This window comes from Aspergillus saccharolyticus, assembly GCF_003184585.1.
Source record: "Aspergillus saccharolyticus JOP 1030-1 unplaced genomic scaffold BP01scaffold_23, whole genome shotgun sequence".
Classification (NCBI taxonomy): Eukaryota; Fungi; Ascomycota; class Eurotiomycetes; order Eurotiales; family Aspergillaceae; genus Aspergillus; species Aspergillus saccharolyticus.
This window is the reverse complement of record NW_020290633.1, coordinates 307741-325547: the sequence shown is the minus strand read 5'-3', so window position 1 is coordinate 325547 and position 17807 is coordinate 307741. Positions and strand designations below refer to the sequence as shown.

Here is a 17807-nt window from a genome sequence, read left to right as displayed (position 1 = left end):
CCTCCCTTTGCAACTCACGGACCTTAACCAGTGGAACTCGAAGGGTTCGAGGACTCCATTCACCCCGCCGGAGATGTCATCCACCGCTGGTAGCGAGAGAATCCCGTCTTTGTATTGAGACTAAAGGTGCGATTGCTGTCTGGGTTTGGGTTGGACGTCATCCAACCTGCGAAGAGATGTGCAGTACGGGGTGAATCGACGATAGCAGTTGGGATGGAAGAGAAGAAGAGCATCGGAGAATAAACGGCCACAGAAGAATCATCGTTGTAAGTTATTGGGTGACAGCAGCTCTTACTCCTTCCGACTACGTAGCACTCAGACTAAGTACGGTAAGTAGTCATAGTCAACAAGGGTAAGAGAGAGTACTATACTGTATGTACCTGACTGTATGATATACATTCCTTCCTCCATCCAGATTCACTCGTTTGACACAACCTTAAAGCAGGGGCCTTGACCTTGGAGGGAGGGGCTTGCAATGGGGCAACTCTGAAGCACTGAAAGAAATTCAGGATTATTACAGTCATCGGGTGCCATCCAACTGGACTGGCGCAGCAGCATGTCCAATGTATGTATGTCTCGCCTGCAAGACTCCCTTTCCCCCTCATCTCAATATGACCTGATCTGACCTCACTGGATTGAACCGATTGGAACTGGGCCAGGTAGCCCTACCCTCCCTCTGATTATTTCCTTTTTCACTGCCCGCTTTGCTTAAAATTTGCTTAGAATAGAACCGTGACGTACAGGAAGTATGTACTCCGTACTGCCCCATCCATTCGGTTATTGACCGTCCTCATCTTATCAGAATATCGATCAGCACAAGAGTATTTATGATGGACAGTCCGCCCTTGCAATCTCCTTGATAGTGTTCCTTCTCTCACTTCCCCAGGCATTTAGCTCCATTATCATCCGCATGAATTGATTCATCTTCAGAAAGAGGTTCTCCTGCAGTGGGCTTCAAAACTTGGATCCCATCTATTAATATACCTCCGGGAATCGTGTGTTTTCCCTTCCGAGGTGGAACCGCCTCCCACCACACGAAACCCCCCACTCACAGTCCCGGTGTTTCACTCTGGTTGGTGTTGCTGGGCTCTTGGGATCTCACTAATTTTTTAGGGGCTCTTTTGGGTCTTGGGGTTCATTGTGGTGTGGTCTTTGGGTTCAGTCTGGCACATCATTAATCCATTCTTTTTCTTGCCGCAGGCCGGTTTTCGGTTGGGAGAGCGCCGCTTTTTCCTTGGTTTGCGATCCCCGATCGACTCAGGCTTCTAGTGGTTCTTCCAGGTATCATTATTCACTTTTTTCTTTTCAGTGTTCCTGTCCTTCTGTCGTCTAAATTCTTCTATTTGGTCCATTGTTTTGTTTTTTTCTTTTTCGTTTCGTTCGAAGGGAATATCCGCTCGTTTTCTACTCCATAACTTCAGTATTATTCTGATTTGTCTGATTTGGCACCGCTTTTGGCACCATTTTTGGCTTCCCTTCAACTCGCCTCTCGCCCGGCCTGGCCTCTCACTCTCGACGGATCTTAGCCCCCAAGATTCTACCTACTACATCGCTTGACTAGTCGGCTTGGTAGGCGGGCTGACTTGGAGCGGACACTGGGCATTGTCAATCGCATAGATTTATAGCCGCTTTCTGACCTCCTTAGGTCTCGCATCGCATTTCGCGATTTTCTGTTTACATTGACCAACCTTGGATTCAAGCATGTCGGACTGACATTGCCTCAAAGCCGCACCATCTGTCTGTATATTTTATCTCTTGCCGTGAACATCGTCTTTCATCTGCTCGCTTGTGGTGCCCAATCCTACACCATGGGAACCCCACTGCATGGTACGGCCATTATTACCGGGGCCAATGGCCTGCTGGGATCAGAGATTGCCGTCTCCATCGCCAAAGCACAGCCCTTTGTTCACCTATTGCTGGTGGCTCGAAATATCAGATCCGATCCTATCAAGGATGTACTGAACCGCATCCGCTTGATCGGACCCAGATCTGTCGAAGTGGTCAAGGCCGATCTGGCTTGCTTCAATTCGGTAGCGAGCTTTGCACAGTATACTGTGGAGAGGGTTCGCAGTAAAGAGATTCCCCCTGTCATCCTCTTAATCAACTCCGCGGCCAGCTCGTCATACGTCACCGATCAAGTCACACGAGATGGGTACGACCCAGTCTATCAAACCAACTGCATCGCCCCGTTCTTGTTGACCGTGAGCCTGCTTGAGGCCTTTCGGGCTGGCGATGGCACTCCGAACGGCGGTGCTCGGGTCATCAATATCGGATGTGCCGCCATGTCCAAGGGTTCCTTGGACTACTTTGACGAGCAAGGCTCAGACAGCGCCAGCCAGACTCCTGGAACGTCGATAAGTGCAAAGGAAGCCACCGCTCGGTTCGGTAGTAGTAAGTTGTTGATGAGCGCTGCTATGTATGCTTTACGCCGGAGTTTGGTACTTGTGAGTATTTCATATCCTCTTTTTGCGGTTCTTCCGGAGATGTTCAAGACTAATTAAGCTACCGTAGGCTGGTAACATCTCGCTCAATGTGTATACGATGGACCCCGGATTTATGACCGGGGAAAGCCATCTGACCGCCTCGGCACCTCTATCGGTCCGCGTAGCGCATCAGACTCGGTCTGGGCTCCGGCCGATCTTGCGCGTTTTCTCCAAGAGCGCAATTAACAAGGCCAGTGTTCCCGCCAAGGTAATTGCGAAAGTCGCATTCCAGAGAGAGACAGTGGAGAATTGGGGCAGAGAGCGCTATTATATTCTGGATAGCGAGTATGAGGCCGCATCCGTCATTCCCGTGTTGCGAGACCTGCCGCGCATGGATGCGCTACTCCAGAAGGTGATGCAACAGATCGAGATCGGTGTCAAGGGCATGGGCTCGCCCCAATCCAGGGTCTCCCGACTCAGTGGCCTTTGATTCAGGCTTACTCCGAAAATCGTCGATTCTTCATCTAATCTGTGGCGTTATATCTTGCATTCATCCTGTCGGTTCAGTCTTTTTTTGGGGGGGGGGGGAGGGGAGTTCAAAAGATCCGAGCATTCTTGAAGGCGTCATGTTGGTTTGCAATCTTGGAGTCTGCGGGATTCATTTGACTATAAGCTGTTCTGTAAATAGAAGTGATATCTGTATACATCGTGGAATCTCGTCCAATAAGAACGAATATCCATATCAATTGAGCAAGATTTGTTCGTTTCCTGCTTGAGGATTGTAGCTGCGATGGGAGTGAAGATGGCTGACGAAGGCTGAAGATGGCCGCAAACGGTCGGGACCAGCGGGAAGTTTGGAGATTCGTGCCGCATTCGGATCTGCACCCAAATTGCCCGCGGAATCTCAACTGGCGGCTTGAGTCCAGAGGCCGCCTAAGCCTACGGTCTCTCGACCGCAATCATTTCTCCGGTCAACGCCTCGGGGCTGTTCAGTTCCTCGCACTCCTCGTCTTCCGTTCCGCCTCTTCGCTGTCCTGACCGACCGGGCTCGGATTTGCGATTTCTTCGCCGGTTCTCATTTTAACCTTTAACCATCTTCTCATCCTTAGGTAGTTTGAGGAAGTTGAGCCAGCCGTCTTTCTCTCCAACATCAGTGCCTCGACAATTGATTTGCAACTCAAATCAATAACCCAGCTGCATGTCATTATAGGAGAGATGAACAGGCATCACGCCTTTGGCAATGGCTACGCTGCCTATCCCCGTAGCAAAAGCAACCATTCATTTTCCATTTCCCCCCACCGGTACGCGGCCCTTTCGTCGGCGAACAGCGCGTGCCATCCTTCTATATCACATCGATGGCATGCAGATGCAGCGCGGACTTGAGAGAGACTTGAGGAATTCCTGCGCTGACATTGAGTCTCACCCAGATTTCAACCCCGGTCACAGCCTGCCTTGCGGCGCCGTAGGCAACTTTTTCAGCGACTATGCCTCCTCTGCGGTATCTCCCTGTTGCTCCTTGTCCTGATATTCCCGTCCCTGCGCGCCTCTCTCCTGCCGGTGGTATCTCTTGGCCTCGTTCACTCCTACGAAGACCTCCAAATCGAGACGATCCGATACTATGATCTTTCCAAAGTGCAAGGGACATCCAGTGGTTGGGAGCGCGGGGAGCGGGTGCTGATGTGTACGCCGCTGCGCGACGCCTCCTCCCACTTGCCCATGTTCTTCTCGCATCTGCGGAACCTCACTTATCCGCACAATCTGATCGACCTGGCGTTTCTGGTGTCGGACTCGGAAGATGACACGATGGGCATGCTGTCGCGCATGCTAGACGAGCTCCAGCACGACGTGGATCCGAAGATGCCGTTCGGCGAGATCTCCGTCATCCAAAAAGATTTTGGCCAGCTGGTCCAACAAGACGTGGAGAGCCGGCACGGATTTGCCGCGCAGGCCAGTCGCAGAAAGTTAATGGCCCAGGCTCGTAATTGGCTGCTGAGCGCCACGCTGCGCCCAACACATAGCTGGGTTTATTGGCGGGACGCGGATGTCTTGACAGCGCCACAGACGATCCTGGAGGATCTGATGCGGCACGACAAGGATGTCATTGTACCGAGTGAGTGTTTGCGTTGGGCTGTGCTTGGCTTGCAATCCATCTTTCTGACACTTATTGGCATCTAGATGTGTGGCGGCCCCTACCGGATTGGTTGGGTGGAGAGCAACCGTACGATCTGAACTCGTGGCAAGAATCAGAAACAGCACTAGCGCTGGCCGATACATTGGATGAGGATGCGGTCATTGTCGAAGGGTATGCTGAATACGCGACCTGGCGTCCTCATCTCGCCTACCTGCGCGACCCGTATGGCGATCCGGACATGGAGATGGAGCTTGACGGAGTAGGAGGTGTCAGTATTCTGGCGAAAGCGAGAGTGTTCCGCTCGGGCGTGCACTTCCCGGCCTTCAGCTTCGAGAAGCATGCTGAGACAGAAGCCTTCGGCAAGGTGCGTATTGATTCGCGAGGATTCGCACCTTCTGACGTCTATATGATACTGATTCCATGATTAGATGGCCAAGCGCATGGGCTTCTCGGTCATCGGTCTCCCGCACTACACTATCTGGCATCTCTACGAGCCGAGCGTGGACGATCTACGGCACATGGAGGAGATGGAGCAGGAACGCAAAGAACGCGAGAGGGAGGAGAAAGACCAGGCTGACCGGGCCGAACGCGTTCAGACCCTGTTCAAGGATGCCAAGACGCAGTGGGACATCGACCACGCATTCGTTGAGGATGCGATCGCCGATGAGAAGAAGAAGCAAGAGGCCGCTGCTGCTCCAGATCCCTCTTCGAGCGAGGCGCTCAAAGGCTCCGAGAAAGGTCCTCTGGCGCAGCCAGCTATGAAGGAGAGAGGTAGTGCTGAACAAGGCGACCAGGTGTCCGATACCCAGATGGAAGAAGCCAAGCGCTAAGTGGGCTTTTAAGCCTCGCTCGCAGGTTACAGTGCGACTTGCGCTTCCATCTGCTGTCCATGTTCAACAAAACCACTTCCTGTGCTGGTCATAGGCGGATTAATCTTTGCCCTTTAAGTGTGTCCCGGCGTTTTAATTGTTTCTGCAGTTGTATCTGTCGACAGACCTGGTAAGATATTTTGCATGGTGTCGTCGATCTGGTCATGATAGGACGGTCTCCGATATAGTATAAACATGGACTCATTATTTCTGATTTACCTTGATGTCTAGAAGTGACAACTTCCCCCCTGAATGTATTCCTAGAATTTTTTTTTTGTTTCGGTCTGTATTTCTGGGAGTATAACGCAACGAACGGTAAGCCATCGCGCAGCTCATTAAGCGGTGGCCCGTGCGTCTATCAACTGCCGCGGAACCCACGCCCATCCAATTCCGGCACGCGTTCCCGCGTCAAATCTTCCCACCGGCCGACCATCAAGTATCCAGAAAACCCTCATGACCTTCCCCACCTATTCTCTATCTTTTTTTTTCTCTGCATCTCTCTGATCTGCACCTCCAAGCCTAAAGCTGAGGAGGGCAAAAGAAAATGTCCACCCAATCCACCCCCAGCATTCTCTTCACCCACACAGCCCCGCAACAAGGCTTCCGGTTACTCGAACTTCCCCCCGAAGTCGCCGACCTTCTCACCTCGGAGAATCCTCCCACGTATGTTACAAGTGCAGTCCTTTTCCTGTTCCTTTGTTCCTTTTCTTTTGCAATTAATCCCTTGTCCTGCTTGTCTGGCACCTCTCTCCGTGTCTCCTTCCACGGAGTAGACCGAACCTGGGCGTTGGCTAATGCTTAACCGGCGAGAAAACCTAACAGGCTCTACCTCAAATCCCCACCCACAACGTCAACACATCTCCGATTCAATCACAGCGATGATGGCGATGCTCTCCCCCGCGAATACGTCAACCTCTGCACACCCACCCATACCTACCGAATCCGACAAGTACAGTCATCGAATTCCCTGCACATCTTGCGGCCGGATGACGGGATCGCGAAGGGGCTGTTGAGGAGCGGGGATTTGGCGGTTGTGGATAGTCGTGCTGCTGCTGCTGTTGCTGCGACGCAGTGTAATCAGGGCGAGAGTGGAGAGACGGGGCAGGGTGAACAACAAGATGATGGTAACCTTGTCGGGGCTGGAGTGGGTGACGGCATGGATGTCGATCTGAATCTCGCGGAGACGGTGACGACGATCGCCAAGTGCGGGTCGACGTTGGAGTTGCATGTGCCTGAGGGGGGGTTCGGGGCGCGGAAGATCTTGGGGTCGTTGTTGGGGCGGTTTGCTTCTTTGGGGGATAAGAGGGGTGTGGGTGGTGCTGGGGAGGTGGCAGCAGCAGATACGCAGGTGATGGAGAAGGTGTTTGCTGATGTTCCGGTCTCCAGAAAGGAGTGTGAGTTGGGATGGGTGGAGGGGTGTGCGTTTGTGTGGCGGGGGAAGGCGTGGGCGCCGACGCCGGAGGTGAAGATGGAGGTGTGGGAGCGGGTGGTGAATGGGGCTGTGGTGCAGGGGATTGATCTGCGGAAGCAGTTCTTGGTGGCCGATCTGTGGAGGTCGGTGATGTTGGAGGAGGAGGAGCAGGAGGGTGCAGAAGAGGGAGGGCGGTTCCCTCAAGCGTTGTTTGAGGCGGTTGTGCGCCGCGTCGTGGAGGTTGAGGAGGGGGGTTTGTTGCTCGGGGACGAGTTGAAGTGTGAGTCTGAGATTACATACCGTGGACTGTCGTGCAATGGCTTGCTGACATTTCCTATCTGGTCTAGGGGCAAGCCTTGATAAGGATGCTTGTGTACGATGGGTCGGTGAGACGTATCTTGAGGCCTTCGCGCCGATGGCGAGTGCTGCGATCGGCCGCAGTGAGTTCCTCAACGCCTGGAAGGATCATCTACCGGAGGCTTGGAGAGAGGAGGTGGCTCTGGCCAGATTGACGGTAAGCTATCATTTGTTCTCTCTGCATGCAAAGACGTCTTCCATTGACTTTCTTTACTTATAGGACTCCGTTTATAAACTGCCCGGCCCAACCACCATCTGCTTCGTGACCGAATTCGAGCGACAGCGAACCAAGAAGAATCTCTCCACAGAGGCTAGTGCGTCGACGGCAGCCAAGAAGTCTAGAAACTGGCACGAGCTCTTCAAGAACCAGAAGCGACAGAAGCGGTGACGCTCTAGTATATTCTTCCAGAGTATGCATCCTCAGACACCAAATGCAACGGCTCGCAAATGCAAAATCAGAAACAAATCAGCACCATGCGTACTTCTCGTTCAGGCACCATTCCACCGTCTCGCCAAACCCAGACTCGGCACCGTTCCATCTCAATGACGCAATGCTATCCTTTTGACGGTGAACCAGCTCGACATTGGGGTCTACCATGGCGACTGCCTGCTGCAATAAGGGAGTTGGATTCCAGAATTCAACCGTGCTCATATCCCATTCATGTGCCTCACGTTGAGCGCGCCTCAAAATAGCGGCCATGGCCTGGATGGTCTGTTTGGTCTCTTCCGGAGACGTTGGTTCCTCATACACCCACCGCAGGATGTACAGAGTGTTCTCTTCCGGCACGGATCCAAAGTTCCTGTTCCATGCACAATGCACTCCCGCCGCGTCGTCGCCAGCACCTTTCGCCGTGGGAGCTTCTCTACCGGGAAAGAGGGACTTGACGAAAAACTCCTCTCTCGCCCAATGCCATCTGAGATGATTGTAATCCGGTGCAATTGCGATCTTGGGTGTGGGTGTCTTCATAGATGCTAAACGAAGGGATTCCCGCTCTTTTGCCAGAATCTGCTTGTTGCACACGCGGGTTCGGACATCTTCTGCTGTCAACGTCTTGACCTGAGGCATGGTGGCTTCAACCCCGTTTGAGACATTATGCTCCTCTGCGACAGGTGGAAGCGCGAAATGAGACGACAAGAATGGTTTCCAGCCGAATTGAGCATAGAAGTTCTTTCCAATATCGGAGTAAAGAATGCTGAAGAGGGCCTTCTTTCTGCTCTCAGACTCCATATTCCAGGTGTCAACCTTCTTGCTGAGTTCCTCCATCATCCTCTTCGCATAACCCTTGCCTCTGAACTGAGGGCGGCAGTATACACTTCCAATGCCGTGGGTGGAGACATCTTCCACGCGGCCGTTGTGCGCCAGCCAGGCTTTCTTTTTGTATGTCTCACAAGAGCTTAGGATGGTTCTCTCTCCTTCAGGTTCACTGCGATCAACCAGGATCCAGCTGGTGAGGTCATCCTTGACCAACTGCTGCGAATGGAGATGATTTTCGCGCGCGATGTACGTCTCGGTGTCCAGCCGGCCTTTCCAAGCGATGCTGTTCAACTTCAAAGCCTCAATCTTCTCCGCGGGCGTCGCGGGAACCAAGATGAGTTCCGGAGAGTCCCCTGGCGGGAGAGCAACCCCGTTAGTGTAAGTGTTATCGGCAGCAATCATGATATCTTCAGAAAGCACTCTAAGATACGGATAGAGGTGTGTTGTTTGGGGATAACGAGGAACCGTGGGATAGAATGGAGCTAGATATATGAATGAAGGCGAATGACTCAGTGACGTGTTTCCCGACACTCAATTGTAATTACGGCGGCGGCAAACCCAGATGGACTGTCTCCTTTTATTAATCTGCAAGTGATTGGAATCGAAGGGAGCTGCAAGGGGAGGGAAGCTTTGGTAATAAAATAGATCAGATGGCTCCCCCGGGGCTCGATGACGGTAAAGACTTAACAACAATCAACTGGAAGAACGGTAGTACAATACCGTACCAACCAAAGACAAGTCAACTCCGACGGGGAAGGTTTCCTATTTGCAGAGGCAGCCGATGGCAAGCGACGCGAAGCGCTGCCTTTTCGAATCCCAGGTATACTCGCGGGGATGATGTAGTCATGTGCAGAAATGAAACGCTTGTGGTGATTGACAATGACCAATGCCAAGGGCAGAAAACTACCGTAAGGCGTGGTAAAGCGTGGCTAGCGATTGTCCTAGTTATGTGTACTGTCCTCTGTAACTATACTCCGTACGGAGTAGTGAATCTCCTCCGTCTCTAGCCTCTCGATAAACCGGAGCTCCGGCTTATCGGGGACCGACGGGGCGGTCCCCTTGAGATTAAACCCAAAGGGGAAGGCGGTCAAGACACCACACTCCCGCCCAAGTCCCCAGGGTTCCGTCCCAACCTGAACTTCCCCACCTGCTGCTCTGTTGATGGATTCCCCCATCTAGCATCCCCCCTTTCACTCACGCCTCATTTCAAGAGCCTACAGGGTCTGATCGGCCTCGGTCGTCTAGAAGGAGCTGTCACTTTCTAGCTTGCAAAGGTCTCACTGTTCCTTCGCACTTGTTCAGCATCCATAATTGGCAGCTTCTGCGCTTATCGAGGCCGAGCCGCTATCTCTGTGCTTATCCAGATCTAGCACAGATCCAGATCGAGCTCCCACTCATGACTTCTTCACTCAGACCTACTGGTGGCCACTGATTACCCGCCTAGTTCAACGTCTGTAGTACGTATCGCTGTATTCACTTCGCTGTTAACCGGGCACTGTTCAGGAACTGTCCTACATCACAATATGACCCATAAGGCACCGTACTCGCTAGACAACTCCTCATAATCTAGCCTCTGACCACTTTCCATAGCGAAAGGACCAGGACCTTGGACCTTCTTCTCGATGATCTTCTCGCATCTCCTTCATTAAATCATTCAACTGCTAAGAACGTTTCCCCGAGGTTCAGGACCGGGTGATCGACCTTGTTCAACGTATCTTACTTCTAGAGTCCAACCATGGCATATCGTCACCCCTTTGCATCTAGCGAACTGCCAGTTCTCAGAGACATTGGGGAGCTTCAGGCTCTGTCTCACGGGACTTTTCCTGATGGCTTCAATGACGACGCCTTCATGGCTGACCTGGACCAGGCCGCGACATGGGGATTTTACGCCAACGACAATGAGACAAGCGATGCTTTGCCCTCGATTGGTCAAAGACCTGCGAAGAAACAAAGAACCGGTCCATCGGCGCAGAGCGAAGCTATATCGGAAGCGCACGTCCAGAATCGAGGGCCCGACTCGGACTCAAGCATCAGCCAAAGAACTTCCCGGAATTTGCCTCCGGTCATTGATCTCACTGAAGACCTCACTGAGGATAACCTGCTTACCGAAATCCTAGAGATCTTTCCAGACATCGATGTTAACTATTTAAAGGGACTCATCCAGCGTCATCTCCAGCTTGTGTTGCAGACGAAGGCAGAGATCCCACTCACCGTCCCTGATAAAGACTTGGCAAAAGGCGCAGTTACTGAGGAGATTCTTGGTAACCCTTCCTACCCCAGAAAGCAGCGAAAGCTCAAAAGGACACTTGACGAATTCGACTCGGCAAAGAAAAAGGAAGACGATATCCAGAAGTGGATGAAAAATATTCCGCAAAGGGGAAGTACTCTGTATCTCGAAATCACGTAAGGAACCCTTACCGTCAGAATCCTCGACACGAAACAAAGCTAAAAACCCCCCTAGTGCTAGGTTGTTGGCAATTGAGTTTCCTGCAGTGCCCTGGACATATATTCAGAATCTTACGTTGCACAAGAGAGAACTATACGCCGCATACCTCAGTCTGTCTGCATTGGAAGACCCTTCTAGCAAGTCAGCTAAGCCCTACAAAAACGAACAATATCGGCACCAACATTTACGTGAAGACCTGTACAAATCATATCCGCGGACGCTACGAATCATGCAAGACCTCGATCGCGAGCGTCGAGCGGCAGCAGCAGCAGCACGGCAGGCTCGGGCTCAAGAAGCCGAGGAGCGCAATGTTCAAACAGGGAATCTTGTGGAATGCCAGTGCTGTTTCGAGGAGGTCCCTGCGAACAAAATCCTGCCATGCGAAGGACTGGACGTCCACTTTTTCTGCTATACTTGCATGCAATCTTCAGCAAAAACACAAATTGGGCTGATGAGATACAAGCTACAATGCTTCGACGGCAGTGGGTGTCAAGCACAGTTTGATCGACACGGGCTCAGGCATGCCCTGGGAAAGAAGATCATGGATAAGCTCGACGCACTTCAGCAGCAGGATGAGATACAGCAAGCGGGACTGCAAGGCCTCGAGTCCTGTCCCTTCTGCGACTACCATGCCATATGCCCACCCGTCGAAGAAGATCGAGAGTTCTATTGCCTGAACCCTGACTGCGAAGTGATTAGCTGTCGCATGTGCAAGGAGAAAAGCCATGTTCCGAGCAGCTGTGAGGATGCCAAGACCGACAAACGACTCCCCTACCGCCATCGCGTGGAAGAGGCATTGAGCGATGCGCTCATGCGGACTTGTCCACAGTGCAAGGTGAAGATTGTCAAAACCGATGGCTGTAACATGATGACTTGCGCGAAATGCAGGACCCGGATGTGTTATATCTGCAACGCAAGAATCGAACCTCACGAAAACTACGAACACTTTCACCGAAGGGGAGGTTGTTCCTTGCACGATCTTCCGGGTGTAGATCCACACCGGGCACAGATCGAGAGAGCGGAAGCAAATGCTGTTGCCACGATTTTGGCGGAGAACCCTAATATCGTTGAGAAAGAGATTCGAGTGAATGAAGGACCAAAAAAGCAGGACGCTGCGACACTGCGCCAGCAAGGTCGGCCACCTCAGCGACCCCGGCAACCCCAACTCCGTCAGCAGCAGCAGGGTCAACAGCGCCCTCCGCACCGTCAACCGTATCAGCAAGGGCAACCTCGTCAGCCTACGCAAGGGCCTCAGCATTTTCGATACAATGATCCGTTTGTCAGCGTTCGCGCCAACGGGGGTGGTCCCCTTCACGTCAACGTTGACAACTCCTTAACATATTTTGCCAACAGGATACGGGACTTTCATGCCAGCAATTTCCCTTGGGAAACTCCTGGCAACACCTCTTATCCTCTTCCCAACTTGCCTGTAGACCAGAGAATTTCTATCGACGCTGGCTTTCCACCACAGGCCCGCACTCCGATGACCCCCAATATGGCAACCGAGCGCCCTTTCCCTCCTTATTTTCCTCTCTACCATGGCCAGGCCGTACCGATGGTACCATACTCTCTTCAGCAGCCCATTGTAAACCATACACCTTTGCCGCGGGGCTTGAATCCAGCTCACCTATCAACTCACACCCCCACCGATGGTTCCTGAGAATGTTCAACGGCCATCCGGCGGGCTGGGAGGATATGCTCACGATGAAGCTCCCATCTCATTGTGAACGAAGACACAAACTTTTGTTAAATCATACTATCTGTCGGCTGCATATCATGCCACTTATTTCCCCTATCTAATGATTCTAACAGCTTTCAGCTTTGAAGCATTTTGATTTCACTTTTTTTTTCAGGGGCACTATTTCGTCTCATGATCAGTTGCACCTCTCGCATCTTGGGAAGAATAGGACCATGACGCACACCTTATCCTAAAGATCCGTCTAACTTTTCTGCTATTGGGTACCAGTCAGACAGACAACCGGCGTTCAGGCGTTCCGTCAGGAAGCAGCAACATAATCAAGATCATAATCACTGCCATGCCATTCATCTTCATCGAGCGAAATTACCCGTTGGCGCTTTCTTGACTTGGCTTAGCTTAACATCGACTTCAATTTCTATTCGATGCGCAACAGTAGAGACGGGAGCTGTGCGCAACCTACTCGTTCTTATTCCACTCCCTTTGGCATGCAGACAGGTAGGCAGACAGGCAGAAATAGTTTTCTGGAACAAACCATCTTTTTCTGGAAATTTTTCTTCTAAAGTTCGGGAGAAATAGGCCGGCATGCGGACTTTTTACTACGAATGTCATCATCGGATCAACTCTGCTTTGCCCTCAGAGGCTTGACAAATTTAAGCTCTAGCGCTAGGATCATCTGTTCTTTTCTCCCACATGACCGGACGTCACATTCAATTTCTGGCTCCTGAGTGCGGAACACCGTAATCGTAGCGTGGCTGCCACGGCGCCGACCTCAAGCCCGCCCTTTCTTCCGCGGACAACATAAACTTACCAGTGTACATACACTTGAAATTTGATGAGAGCAGCAAGAATTGCCGGTGCACCGCCTGGTCGTTAGTGGCAGTGTATCCGAGGAAGGTAAAAATAATGGAAGTAATTTGACCAAGGCCCCGAGGCGGTGTTTTCACACCTTTTTCTTTCTTGTTCGACACGGAAGAGTAGGATGGGTGTTTCCAGTTAGGTAGCAAGTTGACTAACCTGCATGACCCAATTTACCCCAACCTGACGTAGATTTATTTATACCTTGATTTCCATATTTCCATCCCGCGCGCATTGAGTTTCCCATGTTTCCATGGTTGGCTCGACGGAGGAAATGCGGGGAGGGGCGAAGGGAAGAATTCCCGCTCATTTGCGAACATGGTAGTACCATAGAATTGGCCGGAATATAATAAGTAGAATATTGGAAATTTGATGTATTGTCTGTATATGATATATAATGACCTGAGCTATCGATTAAGCGGGGGGAGAGTTTTTGCATGCTCACAAACTTGAAATTTGGGAAAATAAGGAGGCAAAATGCAATAGCAAATACGGAGACGAACAGGGGGAAAACAGGATTTCGCAACTGCCAGGCGGAGAGAAAAGACGGGCTGACGGACTGGCACATGACTGGATGGCAAACAACGCATTTCCGTCCTTTGGGTTACTCGGCGCAAGGCAGCAAGACACAAACAAGGCAGGCACGCTTTCCGTGGCAGAAGGGCCGGCAGTATGAATTTGCTAGGATCATATAGTTGGAGAAAAGGAGCGAATGAGCTCGACAAATGAGAAGAGAGAGATACAGATAGGAAATGGTATGGAAGATGTTGAGCAGTCTCTTCAAAAGAGATGGAAGTCTAGCAAGACTTCCCAACGAGTAGAGAAATATGAAAGTAGGGAAGAGAAAATGAGGAGTAATGAAAGAAATGATAAAGAAACGACAATCAAAGTGATGAGCAAAGGAACGTGACAAAATGATGATCAGGAAGCGTTTGAAAACGAAGAGCGAGCATAGAAAGACAAGAAAAGATATCAACCAAATCTATGATGATGCCATGCGAGTCCCAAAAATCGTCCGCTCCCCATTTTATATATTTGCGCCGCTCAATCGACGACAATTCCTAAATTTCCTCATCCATCATGTATGTTCGATCATTGGCCACGCTAAATAGAATGAGATATATGAAAAAGTGAAAAGATAATGAGTAAAGGAGCAGAAAAATGTCTGGTCGGAAAGACACAATGGACTAGACAAAGAGGATGCGGCAATTGCGATCAAATCCAAGTTCATGGCGGATGCTCCGAATCCACGGGTTCGTTGAACTTTTGCCGTGCCTCCTCGACCCATAGTTCCAGTCGAAGCTCGCCAGCTTCTACCCGGCGCACCGGAACTGTCTTCGCCCGTCCGTTTGACACTTTCGGAGGGGGTGGCTGTGGTTCGCCGTTTCTCAACTTCGAGACCGAATATGGCGCGGTGCACGACCGGAGGTGTACTTTGCCCGGCTCAGCGACAATCCATGTCTGTTCTTCGGTTGTTGATCCTGCAGGCGGTAAAGCATCCTCCCGCACCTCAATGCAGACGGTAAAACTGAACTCGTCATCGCGGGGCAACGGCGTGAGGCGTGCGCATGCAGAAGCCAACCGGGCGAGACAGGCGCGGAACTGTGCCTCCAGATCGACCGTAGGAGGAGCGGGAGCTCGATCGCTCAGGGGAATGCCTGCCTTGGAAGGATCCTCCTTTCGGTCCTCAAAGGTGGTGTGAATTTCCCCGGCGGGCACACGGGGAAAGCCCGACAAATCGAACGCATATCTTTCGAGGGGCTGGTTGGTGCGGAGTGAAGAGATGATGATGCTGACAGCGGTGATGGTGCCTTTCAAGATCTCGGTTCCGACCGCGATCGACGCATCATTGATGTAGTCACACACCTTCGGGTGACGGGATTGCCGAACAGGATAATTGTACGCTCGAACAGGAAGGAATGTCGCTCGCGGGTAGACTGACCGGAGGAACAGGATCTGGTGTATCGAGACGGTGAGGAAGTTGGTGAAAGATGCCGCCAATGCAGACTGATTGTTGGGCAGCGACTTCGGGGCGGTGACAGGCGTTGAGAATGTTGTCATGGTGGTTGTCATGGAAGGGATTGTGGTACTCTCACTGGCAATAGGCATTGCCGTCGTAAACTCTGGTATCGTCGTTTCCACGGGGAAAATGGTCTTGACGGGATCTCGGAGATTCTGAGTGCTGTTCCACCCTGAGGCTAATCATCGCTCTGCCTTTATCGAGACTCACGAGTCAATAGCTGCTTTCTTTCTTCTCCGAAGCTGGGAAGATGGGATTGCACTCTTGGAAGGGGTTTATTGCATTCTGGTGAATGTTGGTGCTGTGCCAGGGGGAAATTGAGAGAGGTGGGGAGGGGTGAGGAGGGGAGAAACCGCAATTTCTCGTTGATGGAGAACAAAGTGGTTTCACGATAAAGGAGGGGAATGGAGTTGCGAGAGATAAGCAACCTGAGTCAGAGGAACAGCGATCGGGTTACGCTGAGGGGTAGGGAATAAAGAGTAGGGAGTGGGAGAGGTTAGTCGAAGTGACGGTGGGATGTGGTATAGGTATAGGTATAGGTACAGGTGGTGGGGATCAGTGGTGTTGGTGATGGAAGGTCAAGGAAGCAGTATGATGGGGTAGAGGGAAAGAGTTGTGGGTGGTGGTGGTGGTGGTGGTGGTGATGATGATGATGGTGATGTTGATAGGGATGGTGGTGGAACGAAGGCAAGAGAGGGAGCAGGAGAAAGAGGGAGAAGATTAGACGTACGTTGGGTGGACTGGACAACGGAGACAAGCAGATCTCAGAGCATGGAGTGAGGCCTTCGTCGGTTGCAATCGTAAGTGGATGGACAGAGAACCGTAATCGGAGTATTAAAAAAAAGAGAGAGGGGAGAGATTGAAGGAGATATTGCGGTGATGATGTTGATGATGATGGAATTTCTCTTTTTCCCCTGCCCTGGTTGGATGTTCTTCCCAATTAATTTCTTTTTTTTTTCTCTCCCTCTTTTTTTTATAAAAAATAAAAAAAAAACAGGTAAAAAAGGTTCCTCTCTCTCCTCACAGAACTACTTTTTGGAACAACAAACAACAGCAACAACAAATCCCACTTTTTCCAATAAATCACTGCAAGAAAAGGTAATAAGGAGAGGAGGGGAAGAATAGGAAGACAAACAACAAAACGTGCTTCTGTGAATTCTTCTTTCCTTCTTCCCCAAACACTTGCGCCAACAGAGACAAAAAGCAGAGGGGAGACTGACTGACTGACTGACTGACTGACTGATAGATATGAAACCGACCCTTCAAAGAGGGGAGGGGAGGAGGGGGGAAGAGGGGCGCGAGGTGAAAGGGAGAGGTGGGCTGCTGGTCTAAGTACTGTACGTTGTTGCTTCTGAACTGTATCAAATTGGGAGAAGCCAAGGTTTCCCAGGGGTGTCCGCTTAAGATCCCGGAGCTAGTGAGGATAAAGTGAATGTCAAGAGTAGGAAACACCCGGGGTTAATACAAGAATCCAGAAGAAACACCAAACTAACACCGAGAAAAAGCGAAGGTGAGAGAGAGGAAATGAGGCAGTAGAGTGAGAAGCAGAAGAAGAGGAGGAGGAAGAGGAGAGGAAGAGAGAAGAAGAAGGAGAGAATTTGCGAGCAACTCTCTTTCGGAGGGGGGAAAGCTTGTCGGGCGACGAGCAGTTGTTAGTTAAAAGCAGGTGGAAAGGCGCCCAAGGTTGTCTAAGTACTAGGTAACTAGTTATCTGTCTGTAATTGTTCTTAATGATTACTGAGTCTCTTCTTCTCTCTTCTCTCTTCTCTCTTTCCTCTGTTCTCTAAGAATTCTTCCCCCCTCCCCTCTTTTCCCCTCCTTCTCTCCTCCATCACGTGGTTGCGTCATGGGTGTGGAATAATCCTTACCATTACCATTCATTACCTTACCATTTTTACTTTCTTTCCCCCTCAAAATGAGGATTGTCATTCAGCATCCAAAAATGTCTCTGACCGACCCGTATGGCAGGAGAAACTACATCCGACCATCCTATACGGGCCAAAGAACTAGGCTAAGACGGATAGGAACGGACCATAGCAAGCCTAAGGGACAAACGGTGTGAACTGTAACGAGCATCACAAGGCGTTGAGGCGACAAGTATTCGGTCATTGTGCATTGCAACTCCCCTTCATTGACCATTTGGAGCACGGGGGCAAACTGCAGACAAACAGACAATCGAGGTACATGCAAATCCTCCAATGCTAAGTAGTGAAGAAAGGGACTATTTCTCTTCCTGGTCTGAAAATCAGACACAGAGCTGGAAAAGGACGACAAGGAAGGGCAGGCGCTCGAGGTTGTTCATTCATCGTCAGCATTCCCCACTCGTTCAGTACCGAGTAAC

General features: G+C 51.1%; 5 protein-coding genes across 5 annotated transcripts; 3 read left to right on the top strand and 2 right to left on the bottom strand.

Moving 5' to 3' along the window:
• Positions 1-1808: 1808 nt before the first annotated feature.
• On the top strand, positions 1809-5384 carry BP01DRAFT_366973 (Anp1-domain-containing protein; the record flags this gene model as incomplete). The annotated part of the gene is made up of 6 exons (XM_025576432.1): positions 1809-2444; positions 2512-2889; positions 3537-3724; positions 3851-4533; positions 4599-4918; positions 4983-5384. The coding sequence occupies 6 exons, from the start codon at positions 1809-1811 to the stop codon at positions 5382-5384; spliced, it is 2607 nt and encodes an 868-aa protein (XP_025429961.1).
• Positions 5385-5967: 583 nt separating this feature from the next.
• Positions 5968-7579, top strand: BP01DRAFT_299750 (putative sister chromatid cohesion protein Dcc1; the record flags this gene model as incomplete). Its single annotated transcript, XM_025571961.1, has 5 exons — positions 5968-6086; positions 6246-6496; positions 6569-7114; positions 7182-7348; positions 7412-7579. The coding sequence occupies 5 exons, from the start codon at positions 5968-5970 to the stop codon at positions 7577-7579; spliced, it is 1251 nt and encodes a 416-aa protein (XP_025429960.1).
• BP01DRAFT_358149 (uncharacterized protein) lies at positions 7411-9327 on the bottom strand. The gene has a single exon (XM_025575370.1). It carries the CDS (start codon positions 8846-8848, stop codon positions 7658-7660), a length of 1191 nt encoding a protein of 396 aa, XP_025429959.1. The 5' UTR covers positions 8849-9327; the 3' UTR covers positions 7411-7657.
• A 619-nt stretch (positions 9328-9946) lies between these two features.
• On the top strand, positions 9947-12783 carry BP01DRAFT_91580 (E3 ubiquitin-protein ligase RNF216). The gene is made up of 2 exons (XM_025580225.1): positions 9947-10849; positions 10908-12783. The coding sequence occupies exons 1-2, from the start codon at positions 10182-10184 to the stop codon at positions 12550-12552; spliced, it is 2313 nt and encodes a 770-aa protein (XP_025429958.1). The 5' UTR covers positions 9947-10181; the 3' UTR covers positions 12553-12783.
• Positions 12784-14673: 1890 nt separating this feature from the next.
• BP01DRAFT_366969 (putative mitotic spindle checkpoint protein (Mad2B)) lies at positions 14674-15507 on the bottom strand (the record flags this gene model as incomplete). Its single annotated transcript, XM_025576431.1, has 1 exon — positions 14674-15507. One exon carries the CDS (start codon positions 15505-15507, stop codon positions 14674-14676), a length of 834 nt encoding a protein of 277 aa, XP_025429957.1.
• Between the last annotated feature and the right edge of the window lie 2300 nt (positions 15508-17807).

Coding starts and splice junctions, on each gene's coding strand:
- BP01DRAFT_358149 (XM_025575370.1), bottom strand. CDS start 8,848: ATGATTGCTGCCGATAACACTTACACTAACGGGGTTGCTCTCCCGCCA.
- BP01DRAFT_91580 (XM_025580225.1), top strand. CDS start 10,182: ATGGCATATCGTCACCCCTTTGCATCTAGCGAACTGCCAGTTCTCAGA. Junction 10,850..10,907: donor ACTCTGTATCTCGAAATCAC/GTAAGGAACCCT, acceptor AAACCCCCCTAG/TGCTAGGTTGTTGGCAATTG.